General features: G+C 48.3%; 2 protein-coding genes across 4 annotated transcripts in view; both read left to right on the plus strand.

Annotated features, from left to right (window-relative positions):
• The window catches only part of FLCN (folliculin), a 48,000-nt gene extending 42,863 nt beyond the window's left edge, over window positions 1-5,137 (plus strand). For all 3 annotated transcript variants that reach the window (XM_038763044.1, XM_038763045.1, XM_038763046.1), the window contains 3 exons: window positions 950-1,081; window positions 1,187-1,292; window positions 4,564-5,137. In XM_038763044.1, coding sequence (XP_038618972.1) covers window positions 950-1,081; window positions 1,187-1,292; window positions 4,564-4,765 — 440 coding nt within the window. In that variant the 3' untranslated portion in view covers window positions 4,766-5,137. The remainder of the gene's footprint in view (window positions 1-949; window positions 1,082-1,186; window positions 1,293-4,563) is intronic.
• A 2,988-nt stretch (window positions 5,138-8,125) lies between these two features.
• On the plus strand, window positions 8,126-27,755 carry PLD6 (phospholipase D family member 6). Its single transcript, XM_038762792.1, has 4 exons — window positions 8,126-8,328; window positions 8,428-8,687; window positions 22,580-22,846; window positions 22,957-27,755. Exons 1-4 carry the CDS (start codon window positions 8,126-8,128, stop codon window positions 22,980-22,982), a joined length of 756 nt encoding a protein of 251 aa, XP_038618720.1. The 3' UTR covers window positions 22,983-27,755.
• Window positions 27,756-27,936: the final 181 nt, after the last annotated feature.

Below are 27,936 nucleotides of genomic sequence, written 5' to 3' on the forward strand. Positions count from 1 at the left end.
AGTAGGGACTGTATATCAATCAATCAGTCAATCGTATTTATTGAGTGCTTACTGTGTGCAGAGCGCTGTACTAAGCGCTTGGGAAGTACAAGCTGGCAACATAGAGGGACAGTCCCTACCCAACAGTGGGCTCACAGTCTAAAAGAGGGAGACAGAGAACAAAACCAAACATACTAACAAAATAAAATAAATAGAATAGATACGTACAAGTAAAATAAATAAATAAATAAATGAGTAATAAATATGTACAAACATATATACATATATGCAGGTGTTGCCAACTTGGACTTAGTACAGTGCTCTGCACACAGTAAGCGCTCAATAAGTACAATTGAATGAATGAATGAAAAACTAAGGGTTCAATCAATCAATCAATCAATCATATTTATTGAGCGCTTACTATGTGCAGAGCACTGTACTAAGTGCTTGGGAAGTACAAATTGGGTTCAATTCTGCTCACGTAGTCCCTCCGTAAGGAATTGAACCCTGAATCGATCCGGGGTAGCCGATTGCTCCCCGGCAAGTTCCTCAGTGAGATCGGAGACCATCCTGTCAAACTTGGAAGGGCAGTTTTAAGAAACGGGGCACTTTCGGAAGGTCCCTGAAGCTTGAAAGCTCAGTGGAAAGAGTACGGGCTCTGGAGTCAGAGGTCATGGGTTCAAATCCCGGCTCCGCCACTTAGCTGTGTGACTTTGGGCAAGTCACTTCACTTCTCTGGGCCTCAGTTCCCTCATCTGGAAAATGGGGATGAAGACTGTGAGCCCCCCGTGGGACAACCTGATCACCTTGTCACCTCCCCAGCGCTTAGAACAGTGCTTTGCACATAGTAAGCGCTTAATAAATGCCATCATTATTATTATTATAATAAGAGAACCGGATCAGCCGGGATTGATTACGCTGGGCCCGGTTGCCGTGTGTCATTTCGGGCGGCGTTGGGTCGTTTTTGCAGAATTCGCTGTCATCGTGGAGGTCTGCGTGGCCACCCGTCCAAGCCTCTACCCGCTTGTGTTCGACGAAGATCAGTCGCTCAGTAAATACGAGTTTGTGGTCACCAGTGGGAGCCCCGTGGCCGCCGATCGAGGTGGGTGCCTCAGATGTATCCCTCGCGTTTTCCTCTCGATTCCTAATTCTTCCGATGGCCTCGTTATCCTTTTTTCCATCTCTGTTTCTCCGTTCTTGCCACCAGTTGGGCCAACTATCTTGAATAAGGTCGAAGCCGCCCTGACCAACCAGAACCTCTCCGTGGATGTGGTGGATCAGTGCCTGGTCTGTCTCAAAGAAGAGTGGATGAAGTAAGGCCCTTTTGACTCTCCCCGACTTCCCCCTCCGCTTCTCAGTTTCCAGATTTCGGTGTTATCGTCCGGTTGTTCGAACAAGAGGAAATGTTAGGGAGACCTGAGGGAAGTTTCGCTTTGTTCAGCTCAGTCTCACCTCCTGTCCCAGAGGCAAAGTATCTCAAATGCGGGGGTCTGACGCCGGGCCGTTGCCACCGCTCGTGGTCTCTTCCCTGGCCGCCCCTGGGGACATTTTTAGATGGGGCTGCTGATCCAGTCAGTCGCATTTACTCATTCGTTCGATCGTATTTATTGAGCGCTTACTGTGTGCAGAGCACTGGACTCAATAAATATGATTGATTGATTGACTAAGCGCTCGGGAAGTCCAAGTTGGCAACGTGTAGAGACGGTCCCTACCCAACGGTGGGCTCACAGTCTAGAAGAGCACAGTTTCTTGGGCGCTTACTGGGTGCAGAGCACTGTACTAAGCGCTTACCCCAAAATGATGCGTTTGGGAACGCATCTAGGACCCCTGCGGTGTCCGGCCCCAGCCTCTGCAGGGTGGGCCGGGGGGTGCCCATGGGACCGAAGTCATCCTTCCCTTCCCCACAGCACCTGTATATATGTTTGTACATATTTATTACTCTTTATTTTACTTGTACATATCTGTTCTATTTATTTTATTTTGTTAATATGTTTGGTTTTGTTCTCTGTCTCCCCCTTCTAGACTATGAGCCCACTGTTGGGTAGGGACTGTCTCTAGATGTTGCCAACTTGGACTTCCCAAGCGCTTAGTCCAGTGCTCTGCACACAGTAAGCGCTCAATAAATACGATTGATTGATGTTGGCATTTCGGACTGTTGGGTTTTTGAGGACTACTGCCAACAGGTTTACTAGAGGCTCACGCAGGCCAGAGTTCTTAAGCCATGCCCTGCCCCGCGTGGGGCTCACAGTCTTCATCACCATTTTACCGAGCAGGTAACTAAGGCACAGGGAAGTTCATTCATTCATTCATTCATTCAGTCGTATTTATTGAGCGCTTACTGTGTGCAGAGCACTGGACTAAGTGCTTGGGAAGTCCAAGTCGGCAACATCTAGAGACGGTCCCCACCCAACAGCGGGCTCACAGTCTAGAAGGGGGAGACGAGACGACAAAACAAAACATGTGGACGGGTGTCAAGTCATCAGAACAAATAGAAGAGCACTTACTGTGTGCAGAGCACTGTACTAAGCCACAGCCTTCATCACCATTTTACTGAGCAGGTAACTAAGGCACAGGGAAGTTCATTCATTCATTCAATCGTATGTATTGAGCGCTTACTGTGTGCAGAGCACTGGACTAAGCGCTTGGGAAGTACCAGTTGGCAACATCTAGAGACGGTCCCTACTCAACAGCGGGCTCACAGTCTAGAAGGGGGAGACAGAGAACAAAACATATTAACAAAATAAAATAAATAGAATAAATATGTACAAATAAAGTAAATAGAGTAATGAATACGTACAAACATATATACATATATACAGGTGCTGTGGGGAGGGGAAGGAGGTAAGGTGGGGGGGATGGAGAGGGGGAGGAGGGGACTGAGTGTGGGAAGGCGTCCTGGAGGAGGTGAGCTCTCAGTAGGGCCTTGAAGGGAGGAAGAGAGCGAGCTTGGCGGATGGGCAGAGGGAGGGCATTCCAGGCCCGGGGGAGGACGTGGGCCGAGGGTCAATGGCGGGACAGGCGAGAACGAGACCCGGTGAGGAGATTAGCGGCTGCAGAGGAGCGGAGGGTGCGGGCTGGGCTGGAGAAGGACAGAAGGGAGGGGAGGTAGGAGGGGGCGAGGGGATGGACAGCCTTGAAGCCCAGGGTGAGGAGTTTGCCCAAGGTCACACAGCAGACAAGTGGTGGAGCGGGGATTAGAACCCATGACCTAATAATAGAATAATTTATTCTATTTAATCTATTGGGTTTATATGTTTTGTTGTCTGCCTCCCCCTTCTAGACTGTGAGCCCGCTGTTGGGTAGGGACCGACTCTAGATGTTGCCAACTTGGACTTCCCAAGCGCTTAGTACAGCGCTCTGCACACAGTAAGCCCTCAATAAATACGATTGAATGAATGAATGCCCAGTCTGGGCCCTGTGATATGAGATTAGTCTGGCCCAAGATGAGCTTTGGGGCCATGGCAAACAGATCCAATCTGGACCAGAAGGGAGGCCGGATCTCCTTCTAGGAGATGTCCCAGACGATGCTCACCTTGCCCAAAGTAAAAAGACTCAGGAGCACCAGGTGAGGAATTCTGGGTTCAACTCAAGCCTTGCAGAATTTTTCTAATTAATAATAATAATAATAGTAACAACAACAACAATAATAATAATAATAATAGCTTGTACTTCCTGAGCGCTTAGTGCAGTGCTGTGCACACAGTAAGCGCTCAATAAATACGATTGATTGATTGATTAATGGCATTTATTAAGCGCTTACTATGTGCAAGGAACTGTTCTAAGCACTGGGGAGGTTACAAGGTGATCAGGTTGTCCCATGGAGGGGCTCATAGTCTTAATCCCCATTTTACAGATGAGGTAACTGAGGCCCAGAGAAGTGAAGTGACTTGCCCAAAGTCACACAGCTGACAAGTGGCGGAGCCGGGATTTGAACCCATGACCTCTGCTTCCAAAGCCCGGGCTCTTTCCACTGAGCCACGCTGCTTCTAGCCTGTTAGCTCAGGACCTATAGTCTGACCCAGGACTTTCCATGGTGTTTAGTGAATAGGGCATGGCCTTAGTTTTTGTTTCCTTGACCTCTCTGTCACTGTTTTTCTTATGCAGCTATTTGTACACTGACAGCTAACTTAGTGTGTGTCAAGACTATTTAATTTGGAATTCATTCTTAATTAGGAAGAAATATCTGGGATCAAGGTCAGCCCCTGATTTCACTGAGGGACAACTAACCGTATACAGTCATTTAAGAAAATGTCTTTAAAATTCATTTGGAAAAAAATTTAAGAAAACTTATGTTCAAGTTTCGGCACCCCTCAGTCGATTTGGGCTAGCAAGAAAACGATAGCTGGGGATGTTTCCGAAATGCTTCGGTTTTTGTCTTTTTGCGTGATTTTGTGAATATTATTTCTTCAGAGTCCTTCAGGGGCAGCGAATTGGGCCGTAAAGAGAATTTCTTCAGAGCAGACAAGTGGGCCAAGAGAGCCGTTTGGCCAGTCTGGCCTTCAGCTCCGGCCCGGGGGGCTCAAATTGGAGATTCCCTAATTATGGCCCTGTGGCATTTGAATTTTGTGTTCGATTTCTGTGCAGCAAAGTGAAGGTCCTCTTCAAGTTCACCAAGGTGGACAGCCGACCCAAGGAGGACACCCAGAAACTGTTGAGCATCCTGGGAGCAGCCGAGGAGGACAACGTCAAGCTCCTGAAGTTCTGGATGACTGGCTTGAGCAAGACGTACAAATCTCACCTAATGTCCACTGTCCGCAGCCCCACGTCCTCAGAGTCTCGGAATTGATCGTGAGGGGATTTAGCCGAGTAGGGACGACGGGTTCCGCATGCTATTGAGCTCACCGACGGTCATTCGTGCGAAACCCCAAACACACCCGCCCCCAGACTCAGTCTGGATCCGTTTTAAAATCTTTGAATTGTTGGAAAACCTGACCGGTTCCACAGGACTGCACTCTTCAGGCCGATCTGTTCTCTGAAAGCTAAAAAGTTTTTTCAACGGAGTTCTACAAACTGTCTTCATCTTTGCATTGAAAGTAGAATATTCTGAGCGCGTCCCTTGCGTTAGCCGCAGGAAAGTGTAAAGAGCTCGTCACTAATATAAGAATCAATCAATCAGTGCTCTGCACACAGTGAGCACTCAATAAATACGATTGATTGATAAGCATCGTTTCATTTCCTTATCTGGAAACTGAGAGAAAATCAGATCTAATACCTCAGTAGCTTCTAGAGCTCCTTAATCGAGAAGAAAGGAGCAGGTCAGAGCTAGGATTAGGCATCGGTGTTTAGATCTGCTTGGAATTTTAAACAAAAATGAAAGTACAGGTAACAGTCCCTGAAGCTAATTTTCTAAAGCCTCTGCCGTTTGGCCAGTTACGAAGAGTTCTGTAATTTTCAAATTCAGTAGAGAAGATCCCGTTCGGCTCCCATTCGTATTTTTGTAATCCAAGCTTGGCGTATTTCCTCTTTGGTCACTCTGGAAAAGTTCCTAGAAGTCTTATTACAAGAAAAACCCAGAACTGGAGTGTTTGTTTCCCTCACAAATGTTTGGATTTTGCCTGAAGATGCAGAGGTAAGTAATGCCATATACTCCGTGGACGTGAATTAGAACCAAGTGCAAAACAGTAACTTGTGTTTGCTAAAGTACTCTAGGCAGGCCTTCTCTGGGTTGTATAATAATAATAATGGCATTTATAAATGCCAAACGTTATATGTAAAAATCAAGCTATTTCTTCAAGTAGGAATGCTGGTTGGGTTCATTTAATGATGGTGCTTTTTTACCCAGGTGTCAAATCCAGGCATTTAACATCCCAATTCTTGATGCAGCCGTTGGAACCACAGTCACGAAATCTGCCACAGTCCCATCTGCTATTCTTTATACCCCGAAATGCAGGTTGAAAAGTTGACATTTTGCTATAGAACACTCTTTCCAGAATATGCTTTCTTTTTTAACCCGAATAACCCAATTGCATTTCCCAGGAGTCCATTGTTCAGAGGGGAGGTTGTAGCAAAATTTTTTTTTTGCAGATCTGCCTGTAGTTTTCTTTTTCGGGGGTGGGGGGGCGTATATTTAAATTGTATTTAACTTACAGACTAGGTTTTTATGACTAGGTATCTGTATAGTGCAAGGGAGCATTAATTAAACACAATAAAGACGTATTTTTGTAAAACGGAGAAAATCTGGTGGTGTTTGTGTAGCGTACAACAGCACTGAGCGAGGCCGTAGGGCTTGTTGAAAGATGGCTTGTTTATGAAGACAGGTGTCATAGGTACTTTGCTTTGAAGAAGATTTTTCTTATTAAAAGCCCTGGCTGTGGAAGGGGAGTTTCACAGTCAGACCGTTAATGGCTGCGAACAGTCCATCCAAATCTACCTCATCATCGTCATCATCAATTGTATTTATTGAGCGCTTACTATGTGCAGAGCACTGTACTACCTATAAGAAGCACTTCTAGACGGTGAGCCCACTGTTGGGTAGGGACTGTCTCTATATGTTGCCAACTTGGACTTCCCAAGCGCTTAGTCCAGTGCTCTGCACACAGTAAGCGCTCAATAAATACGACTGAATGAATGGGGCCTGCAAGGTGCCTGGGAACCCAATCTCCACGTGATCACGTGGCTTGGGGGGCGGGGCCGACTCGCTTGGGCACGTGGCGACGGCGCAGGCGCGGTCCCAGTGACCGGGGGGCGGGGCCTGGAGGCTGCGCAGGCGCAGTCCCAGAGACGGGTGGGAGGGGGGTGGAGGCTGCGCAGGCGCAGTCCCGGAGCCCAAGGAGGAGCGTGCCACGGGTGTCGAGGTAGGTCTGGAGGCGGCGCAGGCGCAGTACCAGAGACCAGGGGAGCACGTGCCGTGGGCGTCGAGGTGGGGAGAAAGGGGGGGGGGGGGCAGAGTCGGCGCAGGCGCAGTCCCCGAGCTCGGGGGAGGGGGGGCACGTGCCGTGGGCGTCGAGGTGGGGAGAAAGTGGTGGTGGGGGGCCCGAGGGCGGAGCTGGTGCAGGCGCAGTCCCAAAGTCTGGGGGACTTATATATACCTGTATATATGTATGTACATATTCATTACTCTATTTTACTTGTACATATCTATTCTATTTATTTTATTCGGTTAGTATGTTTGGTTTTGTTCTCTGTCTCCCCCTTTTAGGGTGTGAGCCCACTGTTGGGTAGGGACTGTCTCTAGATATGTTGCCAACTTGTACTTCCCAAGCGCTTAGTCCAGTGCTGTGCACACAGTAAGCGCTCAATAAATACAACTGATTGATTGATTGGGGGAAGAGGGCACGTGCCGCGAGGGGCGGCGCAGGCGCAGTCCCAGAGCCCGTGCCTTGGGCGTTCCCCGGAGCCGGCGCAGGCGCAGTCCCAGAGGTCGGGGAAGGGGGGGGCACGTGCCGCGGGAGTCGGCGCAGGCGCAGTCCCAGAGCCAGGGGTGGCGGGGCATATGCCGCGGGCGTCGAGGTGGGGGGGAGAGGGGCTGGAAGCGGCGCAGGCGCAGTCCCAGAGCCCGTGCCATGGGCGGGATCCCCCAGAGTAGGCGCAGGCGCAGTCCCAGAACTCGGGGGAGGGGGGCACGTGCCGCGGGCGTCGAGGAGGGGAGAAGTGGGAGGGGCTGGAGGCGGCGCAGGCGCAGTCCCAGAGCCCGGGGGTGGGCGGCACGGGTCGCGGGCGTCGAGGTGGGGAAAAAGTAAGGGGCGGGGGGGCAGAGTCGGCGCAGGCGCAGTCCGAGCTCGGGGGAGGGGGGCACGTGCCGCTGGGGGCGGCGCAGGCGCAGTCCCAGAACCCGGGGGGGGGGGCGGGAGCGGCGCAGGCGCAGTCCCAGAACCCAGGGGGAGCACGTGCCGCGGGCGTCGAGGGGGGGGGGGGGGGCAGGAGGCGGCGCAGGCGCAGTCCCAGAGCTCGGGGGAGGGGGGGGGTATGTGCCTGGGGGGGCGGCGCAGGCGCAGTCCCAGAACCCGGTGGGGGGGGGGCACGTGCCGCGGGCGTCGAGGTGGGGGGTGGGCCAGGAGGCGGCGCAGGCGCAGTCCCAGAGCCCGGGGAGGGGGCACGTGCCGCGGGGGGCGGCGCAGGCGCAGTCCGAGCGGGCCGGCGGGGGTTGGGGGGGGGGTCTCGCGGGGCAGCGTTGGATACGGCACAGTCTGAGTGTCCTCTGGAGAGCATGGGCCGCGTGCCGTGGGCGTCGTTGGGCCTGGCGGCGGCGGGGCTGACGCTGGCCGTGGAAGCGCTGTGCCTGGCGCTGAGGCGCTGGCGGGGGCGGCGGGGGAGGAGCCCAGGGGCCGGGGCCCGGGCCGGGGCCCCCCTGCGGCGGGGGGTGCTCTTCTTCCCCTCCCAAGTGACCTGCACCGAGGCCCTGCTAAGGGCCGGGGCCGGGGCGGAGGGGGACGGGGGGGAGGAGGCGGCGGCGGCGGCGGCCGGGGAGCGGGGGGCGGAGGAGGAGGAGGAGGCCGGGGCCGGGGCCGGACCCGGGGCGGCGCCGCCCCCCGACGGTCCGTGCCGGTGCCCGTGCCGCCTGCCCCACGGCGACAGCGCGCTGAGCCGCCTGCTGCGGGCCGTGCTGTCGGCGCGGTCCAGCCTGGAGCTGTGCCTGTTCGCCTTCTCCAGCCCGCAGCTGGGCCGCGCCGTGCAGCTGCTCCACCAGCGGGGCGTCCGCGTCCGCGTCGTCACCGACTGCGACTACATGGCCCTCAACGGATCCCAGATCGGCAGGCTGAGGAAAGCCGGTAAGCCAGCGCCTCCCACCGCACCGCCTCCTCCCCGTCGGCCCTGAGGGAGACCCTGCGATCGTGCGTGCGCTCGTTCGTGCGGGCGGGCGTACACGCGCTCGTGCGCGCGCGCTCCTTCGTTCGTGCGCGCGTGCGTGCGTGCGCTCCTGCGTGCGTGCGCTCCTGCGTGCGTGCTCGCGCTCCTGCGTGCGTGCTCGCGCTCCTGCGTGCGTGCGTTCGTGCGCTTGTGCGTGCGCTCCTTCGTTCGTGCGCGCGCGCGCTCGTTCGTGCGCTCGTTCGTGCGCGCACGCGTTCGTTCGTGCGTGCGTTCGTGCGCGCGTTCGTGCGCTTGTGCGTGCGCTCCTTCGTTCGTGCGCTCGTGCGTTCGTTCGTGCTCGCGCTCCTGCGTGCGCTCGTTCGTGCGCGCTTGCGCGCGTGCGCTCGTTCGTGCCCGCGTGCGTTCGTTCGTGCTCGCGCTCCTGCGTGCGCTCGTTCGTGCGCGCGCGCGCTCGTTCCTTTGCTCGTTCGTGCGCGCGCGCGTTCGTTCGTGCGCGCGTGCTTTCGTTTGTGCGCGCGTTCGTGCGTCCGTTCGTGCGCTCGTGCTGTTGTGCCGAGAATCAGCGAGTGAGACCCAAGTAGAAATTTAGAAGTGGATTTTATTAGCGCGCGGCTGCAAGGGGCCAGGGACCCAGATCAAGCAGCCCTGATCCCATTCTCACTGCGTCTTTTATTCAGTTACAGCAACATGGGAGGGAGCATTTAGGAATTTCAGGAATCCAATTAGGACAAAAGGATGCTGTAAATTCTCTGTTTTTACTGCCTTGTAAAGGTTGTTATCTGCCATATGGCCTTGTATAAATAGGTGTAAATTCTGTTATCTTCTGTTGTCACTGTCTTGTCAGGATGGCATCTGACCTACGACCTTACACAGATAAGTGTTACTTGTTTAATGGCCTTGAAGGCATCTGTTGCAGACAGAACAAAAAGGAGTTGTTCTCTCAGCCTGCACAAAATGGAGTCAGTCATGTCAAGTCCGCTAGTGGACAACAGGGATGGCTTTTGTCAGGCAGGTCAGGGTGGGGGAGGCCTTGGTTAGGCAGGTTTTGTGGCGGGAAGTTTTGGTGGGCATTCTTCTTCCATGAAGAAGGGTGTACAAAGGGATGGGAACAAAATGGAGATCAGACAAACCCGTTCACAACAGTGCGTGCGCTCGTTCCTGCGTTCGTGCGCGCGTGCGTGCGTTCGTGCGCTCGTTCGTGCGCGCGCGCGTGCGTTCGTTCGTGTGTGCGTGCGTGCGCGCGTTCGTTCGTGTGCCCGTGCGTTCGTGCGCGCGCGCTCGTCCGTTCGTTGGTGCGTTCGTGCGCGCGCTCGTTGGTGCGTTCGTGCGCGCGCTCGTTCATGCGTTCGTGCGTTCGTGCGCGCGCTCGTTCGTTGGTGCACGCGCTCGTCCGCTCGTTGGTGCGTCCGTCCGTTGGCCCGGGCCTATTTACTGAGCGCTCACCGTGTCAAGTCCTCAGAACCGATGGCAGTCAAGCGAGATGCGCCGCATTCATTCACTCGTTCAGCCCTACTTATTGAGCGGCGCCCGCTGCCCGCGCGGCGCCGGTCGGAGCGCTTGGGAAGGACGAGGCGGTGACACCTCGAGACGGGCCCCCGTCAGTCAGTCAGTCATACTTATTGAGCGCTTCCCTAGACACGGGCCTGATCCATTCATTGTCGTACTTACTGAGCGCTTCCCTACAGACGGGCCTGATTCGTTCATTCAGTCGTACTTACTGAGCGCTTCCGTGGAGACGGTCCTGATTCGTTCATTCAGTCGTACTTATTGAGCGCTTACCTAAAGATAGGCCTTATTCATTCATTCAGTTGTACTTATTGAGCGCTTACCTCGAGACGGGCCTGATTCGGTCATTCAGTCGTACTTATTGAGCGCTTACCTAGAGACGGGCCTGATTCATTCATTCAGTCGGACTTGTTGAGCGCTTACCTCAAGACGGGCCTGATTCGTTCAGTCGTACTTATTGAGCGCTTCCCTAGAGACGGTCCTGATTCGTTCATTCAGTCGTACTTATTGAGCACTTACCTAGAGATGGGCCTGATTCATTCATTCAGTCGTACTTATTGAGCGCTTACCTCAGGACAGTCCTGATTCGGTCATTCAGTCATACTTATTGAGCGCTTACCTAGAGACGGTCCTAATTCATTCAGTCGTACTTATTGAGCGCTTACCTAAAGATAGGCCTTATTCATTCATTCAGTTGTACTTATTGAGCGCTTACCTCAGGACAGTCCTGATTCGGTCATTCAGTCGTACTTATTGAGCGCTTACCTAGAGACGGGCCTGATTCATTCATTCAGTCGGACTTGTTGAGCGCTTACCTCAAGACGGGCCTGATTCGTTCAGTCGTACTTATTGAGCGCTTCCCTAGAGACGGTCCTGATTCGTTCATTCAGTCGGACTTATTGAGCACTTACCTAGAGATGGGCCTGATTCATTCATTCAGTCGTACTTATTGAGCGCTTACCTCAGGACAGTCCTGATTCGGTCATTCACTCATACTTATTGAGCGCTTACCTAGAGACGGTCCTAATTCATTCAGTCGTACTTATTGAGCGCTTACCTAAAGATAGGCCTTATTCATTCATTCAGTTGTACTTATTGAGCGCTTACCTCAGGACAGTCCTGATTCGGTCATTCAGTCGTACTTATTGAGCGCTTACCTAGAGACGGGCCTGATTCATTCATTCAGTCGGACTTGTTGAGCGCTTACCTCAAGACGGGCCTGATTCGTTCAGTCGTACTTATTGAGCGCTTCCCTAGAGACGGTCCTGATTCGTTCATTCAGTCGTACTTATTGAGCACTTACCTAGAGATGGGCCTGATTCATTCATTCAGTCGTACTTATTGAGCGCTTACCTCAGGACAGTCCTGATTCGGTCATTCAGTCATACTTATTGAGCGCTTACCTAGAGATGGTCCTAATTCATTCAGTCGTACTTATTGAGCACTTACCTAGAGACGGGCCTGATTCGTTCATTCAGTCGGACTTATTGAGCGCTTACCTAGAGACGGGCCTGATTCATTCATTCAATCATACTTACTGAGCGCTTCCCTAGAGACGGTCCTGATTCGTTCATTCAGTCGTACTTATTGAGCGCTTACCTAGAGATTGTCCTAATTCATTCAGTCGGACTTATTGAGCGCTTACCTAGAGACGGGCCTGATTCGTCCATTCAGTCGGGCTTATTGAGCACTTACCTAGCGACGGGCCTGATTCATTCATTCAGTCGTACTTATAGAGCACTTACCTAGAGATGGTGCTGATCCATTTGTTCAATCATACTTATTGAGCGCTTCCCTAAAGGTGGGCCTTATTCATTCATTCAGTCGGACTTATGGAGCACTTACCGAGGGTCGGTCCTGATTCATTCATTCAGTCGTACTTATTGAGCACTTACCTCAAGACGGTCCTGATTCGGTCATTCAGTCATACTTATGGAGCACTTGCCTAGAGATGGTCCTGATTCGTTCATTCAGTCGTACTTATTGAGCGCTTACCTCAGGACAGTCCTGATTCGGTCATTCAGCCATACTTATTGAGCACTTACCTAGAGACGGTCCTAATTCATTCAGTCGTACTTATTGAGCACTTACCTAGAGACGGGCCTGATTCGTTCATTCAGTCGGACTTATTGAGCGCTTACCTAGAGACGGGCCTGATTCATTCATTCAATCATACTTACTGAGCGCTTCCCTAGAGACGGTCCTGATTCGTTCATTCAGTCGTACTTATTGAGCGCTTACCTAGAGATTGTCCTAATTCATTCAGTCGGACTTATTGAGCGCTTACCTAGAGATGGTCCTGATTCGTTCATTCAGTCGTACTTATTGAGCACTTACCTAGAGATGGTCCTGATTCATTCAGTTGTACTTATTGAGCACTTACCTAGAGATGGGCCTGATTCGTTCATTCAGTCGGACTTATTGAGCACTTACCTAGAGACGGTCCTGATTCATTCATTCAGTTGCACTTATTGGGCGCTTACTGTGTCAAGTCAGAATAAATAGAAGTAAAGCTAGATGTGCTTCATTCATTCAGTCGTATTTATTGAGCGCTTACTGCATGCAGAGCACTGGACTAAGCGCTTGGGAAGGATGAGTCGGTAACATCTAGAGAGGGTCTGTATTCATTCAGTCGTACTTATTGTGCGCTTACCTAGAGACAGGTCTGATTCATTCATTCAATTGTACTTATTGAGCGCTTACCTAGAGACGGTCCTGAGTCATTCATTCAGTTGTACTTATTGAGCGGTTATCTAGAGACGGTCTTTATTTATTCATTCAATCGTACTTATTGTGCGCTTACCTAGAGACAGGTCTGATTCATTCATTCAATCATACTTATTGAGCGCTTCCCTAGAGACGGTCCTGAGTCGTTCATTCAGTCGTACTTATTGAGTGCTTACCGAGAGACGGTCCTAATTCATTCAGTCGTACTTATTGAGCATTTACCTAGAGATGGGCTTGATTCGTTCATTCAGTCGTACTTATGGAGCATACTTACCTAGAGACGGGCCTGATTCATTCATTCATTCAGTCGTACTTATTGAGCGCTCATTGCGAGCACAGCACTGGACTAAGCGCTCGGGAAGGACAAGTCGGTAACATCTAGAGACGGTCCGTATTCATTCATTGAATCGTACTTATTGAGCACTTACTGCGTGCAGAGCACTGGACTAAGCGCTCGGGAAGGACGAGTCGGTAACATCTAGAGACGGTCCTGATTCATTCATTCAGTCGTACTTATTGAGCGCTTACCTAGAGACAGTCCTTATTCATTCATTCAATCGTACTTATTGAGCGCTTACGTAAAGACGGTCCTGATTTATTCATTCAATTATACTGATTGAGCACTTACCTAGAGATGGTCCTTATTCATTCATTCAATCATACTGATTGATTGAGCACTTACCTAGAGACGGTCCTGATGCATTCATTTAATCGGACTTATTGGGCGCTTACCTAAAGGTGGGCCTTATTCATTCATTGAATCGTACTTATTGAGTGCTTACCTAGAGACGGTCCTGATTCGTTCATTCAGTCGGACTTATGGAGCACTTACCTAGAGACGGGCCTGATTCATTCATTCATTCAATCGTACTTATTGAGCGCTCACCTAGAGACGGTCCTGATTCATTCATTCAGTCGTACTTATTGAGCACTTACCTAGAGACGGTCCTGATTCATTCATTTAGTCGTACTTATTGAGCGCTTACCTAGAGACGGTCCTTATTCATTCATTCAGTCGCGCTTATTGAGCGCTTACCTAGAGATGGTCCTGATTCATTCATTCAGTCGTACTTATGGAGCGCTTACCTAGAGACGGGCCTGATTCATTCATTCATTCAATCGTACTTATTGAGCGCTTACCTAGAGATGGTCCTGATTCATTCATTCAATTGCACTTACTGGGCGCTTACTGTGTCAAGTCGTCTGAATAAATAGAAGTAAAGCTAGATGTGCTTCATTCATTCAGTCATATTTATTGAGCGCTTACTGCGTGCAGAGCACTGGACTAAGCGCTTGGGAAGGATGAGCCGGTAACATCTAGAGAGGGTCTGTATTCATTCATTCAATCGTACTTATTGAGCGCTTACCTAGAGACTGTCCTGAGTCATTCATTCAGTTGTACTTATTGAGCGCTTACCTAGAGACGGTCCTGAGTCATTCATTCAGTTGTACTTATTGAGCGCTTACCTAGAGACGGTCTTTATTTATTCATTCAATCGTACTTATTGTGCGCTTACCTAGAGACGGGTCTGATTCATTCATTCAATTGTACTTATTGAGCACTTACCTAGAGACGGGCCTGATTCATTCTGTCATACTTATTGAGCACTTACCGTGTCAAGTCGTCAGAATACATAGAAGTAAAGCTAGGTCACATCATTTATTTATTCATTCAATCCTATTTATTGAATGCCTACGCGTGCACAGCACTGGACTAAGCGCTCGGGAAGGACGAGTCGGTAACATCTAGAGACGGTCCTGATTCATGCATTCAGTCGTACTTATTGAGCGCTTACCGTGTCGTCTAAATAAACGGAAGTAAAGCTGTTTGCACATCATTCATTCAATCGTATTTATTGAGCGCTTACTGCGTGCAGAGCACTGGACTAAGCGCTTGGGAAGGACGAGTCGGTAACATCTAGAGATGGTCCTTATTCATTCATTCAGTCGTACTTATTGAGCGCTTACTGTCAAGTCGTCAGAATAAACGGAAGTAAAGCTAGATGCACATCATTCATTCATTCAATCGTATTTATTGAACGCTTACTGCGTACACAGCACTGGACTAAGCGCTTGGGAAGGACAAGTTGGCAACACATAGAGACGGTCCCTACCCAACAATGGGCTCACGGTCTAGAAGAGGGAGACGGAGAACAAAACAAAACCTGGAGACAGGTGTGAAAGCCATCAGAATAAATAGAAGTAAAACTAGATGCACATTATTCATTCATTCATTCGTATTTATTGAGCGCTTACTGTGTGCAGAACACTGGACTAAGCGCTTGGGAAGTACAAGTTGGCAACATATAGCATATATATATTACATATATATTTGTACGTATTTATTACTCTATTTTACTTGTACATATCTATTCTATTTATTTTATTTTGTTAATATGTTTTGTTCTCTGTCTCCCGCTTCTAGACTGCGAGCCCACTGTTGGGTAGGGACCGTCTCTAGATGTTGCTGACTTGGACTTTCCGAGAGCTTAGTACAGTGCTCTGCACACAGTAAGCGCTCAATAAATACGATTGATTGATTTTCTAGACTGTGAGCCTGCTGTTGGGTAGGGACTGTCTCTATATGTTGCCAACTTGTACTTCCCAAGCGCTTAGTCCAGTGTTCTGCACACAGTAAGCACTCAATAAATACGAATGAATGAATGAATAATGTGCATCTAGTTTTACTTCTATTTATTCTGATGGCTCTGCACACAGTAAGCGCTCAGTAAATACGATTGATTGATTGATATAGAGACGGTCCCTCCCCAACAACGGGCTCACAGTCTAGAAGGGGGAGACGGACAACAAAACAAAACATGGAGACAGGTGTCAAAACCGTCAGAATAAATAGAAGTAAAGCTTGAGGCACAGCAATCATTCATTCATTCAGTCGTATTTATTGAGCGCTTACTGTGTGCAGAGCACTGGACTAACGCTTGGGAAGGACAAGTTGGCAACACATAGAGACGGTCCCTACCCCACAACGGGCTTACAGCCTAGAAGAGGGAGACGGACAACAAAACAGAACATGGACACAGGTGTCAAGTCATCAGAATAAATAGAAGTAAAGCTAGATGCACGTCGTTGACAAAATAAATAGAATGGTAAATACGGACAAGTCAAGTAGAGTAATGAATCTGTACAAACATATATACAGGTGCTGTGGGGAGGGGAAGGAGGTAGGGTGGGGAGGAGGAGAGGAAAAAGGGGCTGAGTGTGGGAAGGCCTCCTGGAGGAGGTGAGCTCTCTGTAGGGCCTTGAAGGGAGGAAGAGAGCGAGCTTGGCGGATGGGCAGAGGGAGGGCATTCCAGGCCCGGGGGAGGACGTGGCCCGGGGGGTCGACGGCGGGACGGGCGAAAATGAGGCCCGGTGAGGAGGTTAATGGTGGCAGAGGAGCGGAGGGTGCGGGCTGGGCTGGAGAAGGACAGAAGGGAGGTGAGGTAGGAGGGGGCCAGGGGATGGATGGACAGCCTGGAAGCCCAGGGGGAGGAGTTTTTGCCTGATGCATAGGTTGATTGGTAGCCACTGCAGATTTTTGAGGAGGGCAGTAACATGCCCAGAGCGTTTCTGCACAAAGATGATCTGGGAGTTGCCAAGCACCTACTCTATGCTAAGCGCTGGGGAGGTTACAAGCGCTTAGAACAGTGCGTTGCCCATAGTAAGCACTTAATAAATGCCATCATTATCATTATTATACAAGGTGATCAGGTTGTCGCATGGGGGGGCTCACAGTCTTCATCCCCATTTTAATAATAACAATAATGATGACATTTGTTATGCGCTTAGCCTTTGCTAAGCGCTGGGGAGGATACAAGCGCTTAGAACAGTGCCCAGCACTTAGAGCAGTGCTTTGCATTCATTCAACCAATCAATCAATCAATCATATTTATTGAGCGCTTACTGTGTGCAGAGCACTGTACTAAGCGCTTGGGAAGTACAAGTTGGCAACACATAGAGACGGTCCCTACCCAACAGTGGGCTCACAGTCTAGAGCGCTGGACTAAAAGCTTGGGAAGTACAAGTTGGCAACATATAATAAATGCCATCATTATTATTATTATTCTACAGGGTGATCAGGTCATCCCATGGGGGTCTCACAGACTTCATCCCCATTTTAATAATAACAGTAATGATGGCATTTGCTAAGCGCTTATTATGTGCCAAGCACTGTGCTAAGCGCCGGGGAGGTTATAAGGTGATCGGATTGTCCCATGGGGGGCTCGCAGACTTCATCCCCGTTTTAATAATAACGATAATGATGGCATTTGTTAAGCGCTTACCATGTGCCAAGCACTGTGCTAAGCGCCGGGAAGGTTACAAGGTGATCGGGTTGTCCCATGGGGGGCTCGCAGTCTTCATCCTCATTTTAATAATAATGATAATGGTGGAATTTATTAAGCGCTTACCATGTGCCAAGTACTCTTTTAAGCGCCGGGGAAGACACAAGGTGATCAGGTTGTCCCATGTGGGGCTCTCAGTCTTCACCCCCCATTTTCCAGATGAGGTCACTGAGGCCCCGAGAATTGACTTGCCCAAAGTCACCAAGCTGACAAGCGGCAGAGTCGAGATAATAATAATAATGATGGTATTTGTTAAGCACTTACTCTGGGCCAAGCGCTGTTTTAAGCTCTGGGGTAATAATAATAATAATGATAATGATGGCATTTGTTAAGCGCTTACTATGAGCCAAGTACTGTAGATACAAGGTAATCAGGTGGTCCCACATGGGGCTCCCAGTCTTCACCCCTATTTTACAGATGGGGTCACTGAGGCCCAGTGAAGTGACTTGCCCAAAGTCACACAGCTGACAAGCGGCGGAGCCGGGATTAGAACCCATGACCTTTGACTCCCAATCCCGGGCTCTTTCCACTGAGCCGCGAATACTGATAGTCACGAATGGTGTTTGTTAAGCGCTTACCATGTGCCAAGCACTGTTCCAAGCCCCTAGTGCTTTGCACATAGTAAGTGCTTTGCACATAGTAAGCGCTTAATAAATGCCATTGTTATTATTATTATTACAAGGTGATCAGGGTGTCCCACGTGGGACCCCCCCAGTCTTAATCCCCCTTTTACAGATGAGGGAACTGAGGCACAGAGAAGGAAAGCGACTTTCCCAGGGTCACACAGCAGACGAGTGGCAGAGCTGGGATTAGAACCCACGTCCTCTGACTTCCAAGCCCGTGCTCTTGCCACTAAGCCTCTATTGTACTCACTCAAGCGCTTAGTACAGTGCTGTGTACCCAATAAGCGCTCAGTACATGCACTTGAATGATGAAAGGGAGGGGGAAGTACGGTGTAGTAGGTAGAACACGGGCCTGGGGGTCAGAAGGTCATGGATTCTAATCCTGCCTCCGTCACTTGTCTGCTCTGTGTGGCCTTGGGCGAGCCACTTCCCTTCTCTGGGCCTCAGTTCCCTCATCGGTAAAAGGGGGATTAAGACTGTGAGCCCCACGCGGGACAACCCAATTACCTCATATCCACCCCAGCGCTTAGTGCAGTGCCTGCCACAAAGTAAGAGCTTAATACACCATTATTATTATTATTATTATCATTATTAGGGGGTTGTTCAGGGACCCTCCTCTTGCCTTTTATGGGTCTTTGGGGGGGTGCGTATTCAGGGACTCCTCCTGCCTTTTATGTGTCTTTTTTTGCGGGGGAGAGGGGGCCGCGAATCACCTGGGAGAGACACATTGTTTGACATTCTCCCCCCGGGCTGAGAGGTATCCCCCCCAACCCCCTGCTCCCCAACCTTTATCATCATCATCAATCGTATTTATTGAGCGCTGACTATGTGCAGAGCACTGCACTAAGCGCTTGGGAAGTACAAATTGATGTCACTATCTGTAGTTTTATTTATTTGTATGGATGCCTGGCCTCCTCTCCCCCACCCCCAGACCGTAAGCTCGTCGTGGGCAGGGAATCTCCCCGTCCAGTGTTGTCTTGGACTTTCCCCGGGCGTTTAGTACAGTGCTCCGCACCTGGTAATTAATTATTACGGGCCGTTGAGTGGTTTCCGATCCCTAGCGACTCCGAGGATGTCCTTTCTCCAGCGGGTCCTTGTCCTCTGCCACAACCCGCAAGCCCGCGGACAGTTCTTCCGTCCTCGCTGTTGGGGGGCTCTAACCTTCGACCCGCCGGGCTGACCCTTCCTCCTTTTCCCGGGACCGTTCCTACCAGTCGGGTCTTCTCCGGAGAGTTTAGGCCTCCCGCTGAGGTGGCCAAAATACGCTCGTCCAAGTCCACACCGCTTTGGCTTCCTTTGCTCCCAAGTCCATTTGTTTGGGAGGGCCAGCGTGGCTCGGTGGAAAGAGCCCGGGCTTTGGAGTCGGAGGTCCTGGGTTCAAATCCCGGCTCCGCCACTTGTCAGCTGGTTGACTAATTTATTTATTTATTTATTTTGCTTGTACATAGCTATTCTATTTATTTTATTTTGTTAGTATGTTTGGTTTTGTTCTCTGCCTCCCCCTTTTAGACTGTGAGCACACTGTTGGGTAGGGACTGTCTCTAGATGTTGCCAATTTGTACTTCCCAAGCGCTTAGTACAGTGCTCTGCACATAGTAAGCGCTCAATAAATACGATTGATGATGATGATGACAAGTCCCTTCTCTGGGCCTCAGTTCCCTCATCTGCCAAACGGGGATGAAGACGGAGCCCCCCGTGGGACAACCTGATCACCTTGCAACCTCCCCAGCGCTTAGAACAGTGCTTTGCACATAGTAAGCGCCGTCATTATTATTATTTGTTTTTTCGGGCCGTCCATGGCGTTCGCAAAAGCCGTCTCCAGCACCACGTTTCAAAAGAATGGATGGTCTTTCTATCCTGCTTTTTTCCCCCACTGTTAAGCGCTCAATACATAGGAGTGGGTGAATGAAGGAATGAGTGGTGGTTCTCGTGCGTGAGCCGAGGGAAGCTCAAGGCCTCCGTCCAGCAGGGACCCCAACTCCCTGACTGACCCCCAGCCCATCCGCAACTGCCCCTCGCAAAGCCGCAGGAATAACTTGGGGAAATGAAAAAGAAGCTTCAAACACTCTCATTCACCCCACCTTTTAACTTCTCTTAAAAGACAACCCCAAACCCCGGGATAAGAAGCCCCACTTTTCCTCATCTCCCACTCCTTTCTCCGTCGCCCTTGTCTTGCTCCCTTTGCTCTTCCCCTCTCCCAGCCACAGAAGACTTAATGTACATATCTTCATTTTATTTATTTATATTGACGGCTGTCTCCCCATGCCCATTGTGGGCAGGGAAGGTGACTGTTTATTGCTGTATTGTCCTCTCCCAAGTGCTTAGTATAGTGCGCTGCACAAGGTAAGCGCTCAGTAAATACGATTGAATAAATATACACTTTTGCCACCCCTCCACCCCTTTTTGGTCGAGTACTTGGGAACAGCAAAGAGCCCAAAAAAGAAGGAGCCGTAGGAGCAGCACCCCAACCGGTTAATAAGGCATTTATATATATATATATATATATATATTCTGCTTATTTTGTTAATATGTTTTGTATTGTTCTCCGTCTCCCCCTTCTAGACTGTGAGCCCACTGTTGGGTAGGGACCGTCTCAATATGTTGCCAACTTGTACTTCCCAAGCGCTTAGTACAGTGCTCTGCACACAGTAAGCGCTCAATAAATGCGATTGAATGAATGAATGAACATAAGAATTGGCTGCTTTAAAGGGGGTAGTTTCCCCGGGGTTGGTAATGTTGAGGAAAATGGGAAATAGTTGTTAGATCCTTATTCAGATGAAAAGACTAATACGGGCTTAAATGGAGAACTCTAATTCAGGAGATTTTTTTTTTTAAATCACTTTGTGGACACCAATTCTGTTTCTGACCTGATGAAACGTTTAGTTTTTTTGTAATGGTATTTAAGTACTGAGTGCTGGGATGGATACAGATTAATCCAGGTTGGGCCTAGTCCCTGTCCCACATAGGACGCACAGTCTTAATCCCGTTTTACAGGTGAAATAACTGAGGCACAGAGAAGTTGTGACTTGCCCAAGGTCACACAGCTAGGCCCTGTCCCACATAGGACTCACAGTCTTAATCCCATTTTACAGGTGAAGTAACTGAGGCACAGAGAAGTTGTGACTTGCCCAAGGTCACACAGCTAGGCCCTGTCCCACATAGGACTCACAGTCCTAATCCCATTTTACAGGTGAAGTAACTGAGGCACAGAGAAGTTGTGACTTGCCCAAGGTCACACAGCAGACACGTGGTGGAGCTGGAATTAGAACCCAGATCCTCTGACCCCCCAGTCCCGTGCTCTGTCCACTAAGCCACCCTGCTTCTCAATATTAGGAGGCTCAGGACAAACTTTTAAAGTAACGCTCACATTTGATTGTTGATCTCTCATAGCCTTTATATAAAACTTAAGAGAAATGTCACCAAATATAAATTAAAACGGCCTTAAATTCTAATTCGTTTGTGACTCGTGCAGATGAAAGTGTTCTGAATTTGGGCAGCCCAAAGTAACAATGGATTTAAGGTGGGCAGTCAAATGAAATCCCTCCGTAGCGAGTATATAACTTTTGATTTTTCTTGTTATGTGACTGTCACATTCATGTCCTCGAATTAGGTCCTGAATAGCCGAAGGTTTGAAAGTGGATTTGCAGTTGGTGCTTTGGCTTCTAACAGGTCTCCAAGCAGCAGCTGTTTTTAAAAGATCTTTTTTCAGTACCAAGTTCAGCTGTCACCGTACCACCACATAGGGCTAGCCTTGCTCAGAAGGCAAGCAGGGGAAAATGGCTTGGGAACAGCCACACTCTCTCAGGAATCTTAAAGTCAGGTCTTGAACCAGATTGGCAGAGGTTTTAAAATCTTGCCATTACTCATTCCTGAATCTCCCTTGAACCCTCTCCCCTGCTGGGATCCTGCTGCTCGTTGTGACTTTTTTACCAACAAATCGGCAACCATACACCCTTAGATCTGCCCAGTTCCCACGAGCCCGATCTGGGATTCTCAAAGCAAATCGGGCCCAACACTATATAGTCCAACTCTCCCTTTGTCCAATTGAAAATGAGGTTGGAAGTGCCTTGGCCGTTGGGCTTTATAATAATAATAATAATAATAATAATGATGGCATTTATTAAGCGCTATGTGCAAAGAACTGTTCAAGGTGATCAGGTTGTCCCACGGGGGGCTCACAGTCTTAATCCTCTTTTTACAGATGAGGTAACTGAGGCGCAGAGAAGTGACTTGCCCAAAGTCACACAGGCTGTGCCTGCGAAAGATACTGATGCCAATGCAATGGTTTTTTTTTATTTCTTTTCAAATTACTGTGAGATTTGTCTCCCGTAGGCCAAGGTTAATTGTTTCAGGTGACGCCTTCTGCTGTTAAAGTCCTCCAAATGCCCTTTGGGGTAGGGGGCAGCTCAAGAACCAAGGATTGTAGACCCCCAGGGTATTTTGCTGGGGGCTCGTCTATTATGAGATGATGGATTCCACGCAGGTCCCCGGGGGCATTGAAATTACCATCGGTGGCAAACTGCAGAATAGTTCGGTCTCATATCCAAGCAGGAGTTCAGAAAAGCCGTGCTGGCGGAAGTAAGCCGATACAGCCTAAAAACATATTTACTTCGAGCAGGGTGAAGTGACAACAGGTGGATTTCCGTTTTGCAGGCATCCAGGTTCGGCATGATCAAGACGTTGGCTACATGCATCACAAGTTTGCGGTAATTGATAAGAAGCTGCTGATCACGGGTTCCCTCAACTGGACCACACAGGCCATTCAGAACAATCGAGAGAATGTTTTGATTTTGGAGGATGAAGAGTACGTGAAGCCCTTCCTGGAAGAATTTGAAAGGATCTGGGAGGAGTACAACCCAGCAAATTACACGTTTTTCTCCCAAGAAAAGTCAAGGGAAACAGCTCAGAGACAACCTAGAGGTAGAAAATAATTGTTTTAGCATGTTGAAAAGTTATGTTTACCTTGAAAGAGCGCATGCAGTGTATTTATAGTGATATTTAGTTCTGTATTCCTGGTTCTTTTAAAACAGGTAGCAAAGAGGCGCCCGGATTTTGACCGGTATCCAAATAGTGTGTTAAGTTTTCTCTTTCAAGGCAAAATGTTCTCTTATGGCCTCCCTCTTTAAGAGTTAATGGGGAGAGAAAGAACATCTTCTGTTTTTCTCTTCTCTCCTCCTATCACCTCCTGTAATCTCCCTTCTTCCTGCTTAACTTGGCCCTGCCAGATTGTCCTCATTTTTTTTTTTTTTTTGGGCAGAGGGGGAAGGGTAATGGACATAACCCATACTAAGTACTCTTTATTTAGCTAGAATTTATTGGAGAAATTGCCTCACTTGAAAACAGTGCCTGCCTGAGCCCTCAACTCCAGCCAAAATATAGGCAACTGACAAAGGTTGGATAGTTTTAAAAGTGGCACAACCCTTAATTTAAAGCTGGACCATGTGATGTACTGCTTGTGTGTGCGTGCACACTTGTCTCTAGCCTCTTCTTTGGCCCTGACCAATTTTTTTTTTCCATAACTCTGGGTCCATGATCGTTCGCATAGGTGGTCAAGCGCGCCCCAAGTCGATTTGCTAGGGAGGATTAGTAGAAAGGAAAAATGAAATGGCCGGGTTTTGAATCCCTGTGGGGAAGAGGGACTTCTACACCCCACCTCCATCCTTCTATCCTTTTAGTCAGAGAACAATACCTGCCTTGTGTTTTTGAAAAATCATTCCCATTCCTACCTTTTTGGAAACTGCCACAAGCATTCTTCAGTTGTCTTTGCCTGGATGGCATAGTTTAAAGGTTAAACATCTTGAATAAGTTTTCTGCATTTTTTCAACAATGCATGACAGTGTTCCAAGTTATTTTTCTCCCCATGTACATGTTTATCTTATTTCATTATAGATTGAAGAACAATCTAAAACAGTCCTTTTCACCTTGCTGGGACTAAAGTGCTAAACGTAGGGGTTTACCCCTAGGTACTCCTAATGGCCATTTTGAAATATTCAGTATTTGGGGGTTGAGGTGGCCATCTCATTTGAGTGATAGCTCCAGTCAATCTAATTGTTGTCAGGTAGAACTACCTGCTGTCTTTTCATTTATCTTGTCCTGGTCATTGACTGGTAAAGTGCATATTAGGCACTAAATTCTTCTAAAGTAGTTCTTGGTGCCACCACCACATCAAATTAAGGCTACAATTGGAAGAACCTGTTTTGATGAGATTGTATATGGAGGAGGAAAAAAAAAATCACTTTGTTTCTCCTTGAGTAAGTTTAGTCTGTGTTCCTTCAGATATGTATGTTCGGAAAGGAAAATGTTAGAAGGCTGAGGGTGTCCCCCTAAAGAGACAAAAGGGATTATTGCCTAAGTATAGCCCGTCAGAGCTGTAGAAAGGCCTATCTGCTCTTGAGGCATCAGAAACAGTGGAGTCTTGCTAAATACTCCAGTTTGGTCGTGAATCTTCCCATTAACCCCGCACAGATACGTTTGTCAAACAGTGTATTAGTTGAGTTGCCCTCACTGCCAAAATAAGATTAAACTACCGCTCTGAAATAGCCCCTTTAAAATCAATTCAGGGAATTAACTTATTTTCCAAAGTTTTGGCATAGAGGTAGGCAGTGGGAAGTGGAAACCAGTCCCTAGGAGGGCCCGGTGTAACTAACTAGTCGAGGCAGGTGAGATTAGGGAGGGAAATGAGCAAGACGGAGGGATGAACGCTCGCTCCCTCTTGACTGTGTCCATGGGCAGATATGAGATATGAAGAACATCCATTACAAGCATTCGTAATCTAACTAGAATCCTCCAGAGGGGTCATACTAATGATTATAGGGAAATAATCCTAGCCTACTTCTGTGAAAGTTAAATGTAAAGGGCTGTCTATTCAGAGGTTAAGAAAGTACCAATTAAAGCGTGCTTAGCCAGTGGCCCCACGCATAGAATTTGAAAATTCCCGAAACGAAGGGATTCACAACTCTAATTCAACACGACTCAAAGACCAAGTATCAAATAGCTTTATAGTCCTGACAGCATGGTAGTAGTGCTTGTGTTCACACCTCCTGTGCAAGAGTAGACTTGGAAGTATTGACTGTGAATTTAAGCAGCTGGCCAAGGGTCCGTCAGGGTTTGGTGCAAGCGGGATCAACCCAGAACAACTCCCTCCGTCTCCAGGTGCGTAATTCTTTGTAGTCGGACAAAGTTAATGAAAGCAAGAGAGAAAAACACAAGTGCAAACGCGTCTTCACCCTCAGTTATGACACCTGGTGCTTGTTTGGGCTGTACCCAGATGAACTTCAGTTTTCGTTGTTTAAACCCATCCTTAAAATGAGAGCAAGCGCGCTCCGTTCCAGTCTCTGAAACCGAGTAGTAGGAAAGTAAGCCTAACAAGGTCGGGCCGAGTTGAGCTCTTCTAGAGTAAAACCTCTTCAACTTCAGTTGGCTATTTGACACTTTGACAAATGTGCCGATTACTTTTCTTTAAATAGCCTCGAAGTTCCTCCTTGTAAGTAAATAAATCGATTATTCAGTACTCAGTTGCCATTCTGGCCCCCTACAATTGTGTTCACTCTGCCAAGTCCCTCCCATTAACATTACACAGCATGCGAAAGGGTGGTGCAAAAATAGTTTATTACGATATAGTTTATGTAAAGTTAGGTAATATTTACAAAATAAAAATGATCAGCTACATCCATGGGAATCTAGCATGTCACACAAGGTTTGAAGGAATAAATAGTGACAAAGTGACACTTCAATTACAGTGAACAATTGATCAGGAACAATGGCTAAAAAAACAGTCCCGCAAAAGTTAAACCGAGAAGGTTCGGACTGAATTAAGTTGAAAGGAGTGAGGGGGGGAGGGAAGGAGGGAGAGAATTTTGTAGTAAGTTAGTATCCCCTTGCAAAAGGACATGGAGGGGCCACAAACCAGGAAGGTTAAAAAGCTTATTATGGGAGCTTTGCCTTATGCCTTCCGTTTACATTTGCAGCTGGTTAGGTTTTATTGTCAGGCTCCGTACTTGTTCTTTCCCCTGGTCCCTCCCTCTCTTGTGCTGTTGTAGCCTTGTGCACAAACTACTCAGTTCCAGTGCAACAATATTGTTAATTGCATACATACAGGCACCTGTAAGTTTGTTCTTTCGGTGTTAAATTATTCGCGCAGGAAAGTGGTTAGTATGGACGCGTAATGTTCTCTTTAATGAGTCGCCTAATAGTTTCTCTCCCATGTAGTAAAGCACTGGTCATTAATACTTCAATTAAGACACCCCCATTGATAACTGCAAGTAATGTACAAGCAAAGGATTGGTTCAAGGGAAATGAATCTGTAAAAGGAGAAAAACAAATCTAAATGTTACTCATTGCCCTTTTAACAATTGTTTTTACAACCGTACGATTTTCTCCTAGCGCAAAACTTCTGGTCTTGGAACTACTCTGAGCTTCTTTCTCCAAGGTGGAGGTGAATTCCCAAATCTCTCTTTCCTCTGACTATTGAATATATCAGAACCAGTCGCTCCACTGGCGCAGTAGAAAGTTAGTAAATGAGTTAGGGGGTGGGCAGGAGGGAGGTTTCCGAGCAGATAACCTCCGGAATGGATGCTTAACAGTTAGTCGAGTGTACATAGTAATAGTCTCCGGGATCACAGTCCGCTACCGCCCTCCCCAACTTCATTCCTCTAATGATCCCAAAGTAAAGGTGAGGGGCAGAGTTAAGTGACTATAGCAGAGAACTAGACATTTGCTTTTCGGCTGCACGGTGCTATTTAATGTACTTCCAAATCAGCCCCTAATGTTTCGTTATCCGAATCTCACCAGCATTTTGTACTGTATCTCAGTAGCTTCTACGTTCTATTATTATGCTTCTAGAGTGTATTTCGGCACCTTTCGTTTTACTGTACAAAATAAAAATGGGAAGAGACTTATGGTTTAATTATCTACTTAGCCCTAGGGAATCACTTCGGTTGCTGGTGCCCAAGGGTCATCATTTATATGCCAAATAAAAAACCTGAACGTCTCAAGTCACGTAAGCTTGAGTCATAATGGAGTTAACGTAGCACATTCTCTCCCCTCCGCCCTGGGGAATAAATGCCACCTTCTAAATACAGTGCTACTTACCCTTGTGTCAAAAGGTTTAGTTTTCAGGCCCTAACCACTTTTGGACCAGTATTTTCAAAACCGAACATGTGTCAGTTAAGGATGCCAAGAGGTTTTATAACGGTCATCAGAAACATTCCATTAGGATGCTGCACATCCACATCTTTTCCTTTGGCCTTAAAGAGGAATGTCGGGACTAGAGGAGTTTAAGAAGAAAAAACATCCCCCAAACACGTAGCCTTAAGTCACAAACTTCCCTCTGCTAACTTCTGAGTAATAACTATTTACATTGTGTGTTTCGAGTACTATACAGTTTTTAAATTCAAGGAGAATAAACCGCGCTTTTTCAAAAGGGAAGCACAAGCATCACGAAGTGTACATGAGCTTTTAAGAGTTCACAGACTAGGTACTTGTATACGAGCCACGGGAGTAGCCTAGGTCTAGTGGAATTCCAATCAAGTACTGTTTAAGCCGCAACAAATTTCAAAATGTTTAATGCTGTGACTCCCTACCTACCAAAAAGTTCTCATTCCTGCTTCATTCGAGTTCTGCGGGGACAAAAGGAGTACACTCGGGAAAAGTTCACGACATTGTTGCCAAAACAAAAGCGACAGGTTAGCATCCCCTATGAACTTTGAAGCAACGGCACGTGTTTATATTCTGAATTTATGTACTGAATTTGATGACGTCTTCCTGTCAAAACAGCCTAACATTTGGTTCTGTTCAACCTCACAGTCTGGTTCTTTTCTTTTTAAAGCTTCAATTTTTGTAAAATGTGGTGGGCTGCCAAAATAAAAAGAAAAAAGGAAAAGGATGTCTAAACAACAATATACTTCGCCCTTTAAGAACAGTTAAGAGTCTATAGCTACTACAGTGCCCTGGAGTACAAAGGGTGCTCAGGCCCAGCAAGAAGGGAAAGTGAATTACAAAATATTTTGCTG

Source organism: Tachyglossus aculeatus, chromosome 21 (genome assembly GCF_015852505.1).
Source record: "Tachyglossus aculeatus isolate mTacAcu1 chromosome 21, mTacAcu1.pri, whole genome shotgun sequence".
Taxonomy (NCBI): domain Eukaryota; kingdom Metazoa; phylum Chordata; class Mammalia; order Monotremata; family Tachyglossidae; genus Tachyglossus; species Tachyglossus aculeatus.

Bases quoted from the DNA above. Each gene is read 5' to 3' on its own strand.
- PLD6 (XM_038762792.1), top strand. From the start codon at position 8,126: ATGGGCCGCGTGCCGTGGGCGTCGTTGGGCCTGGCGGCGGCGGGGCTG. The intron at 8,688-22,579 runs GTAAGCCAGCGC...TCCGTTTTGCAG, and splicing joins CGGCAGGCTGAGGAAAGCCG to GCATCCAGGTTCGGCATGAT. The intron at 22,847-22,956 runs GTAGAAAATAAT...CTTTTAAAACAG, and splicing joins AGCTCAGAGACAACCTAGAG to GTAGCAAAGAGGCGCCCGGA.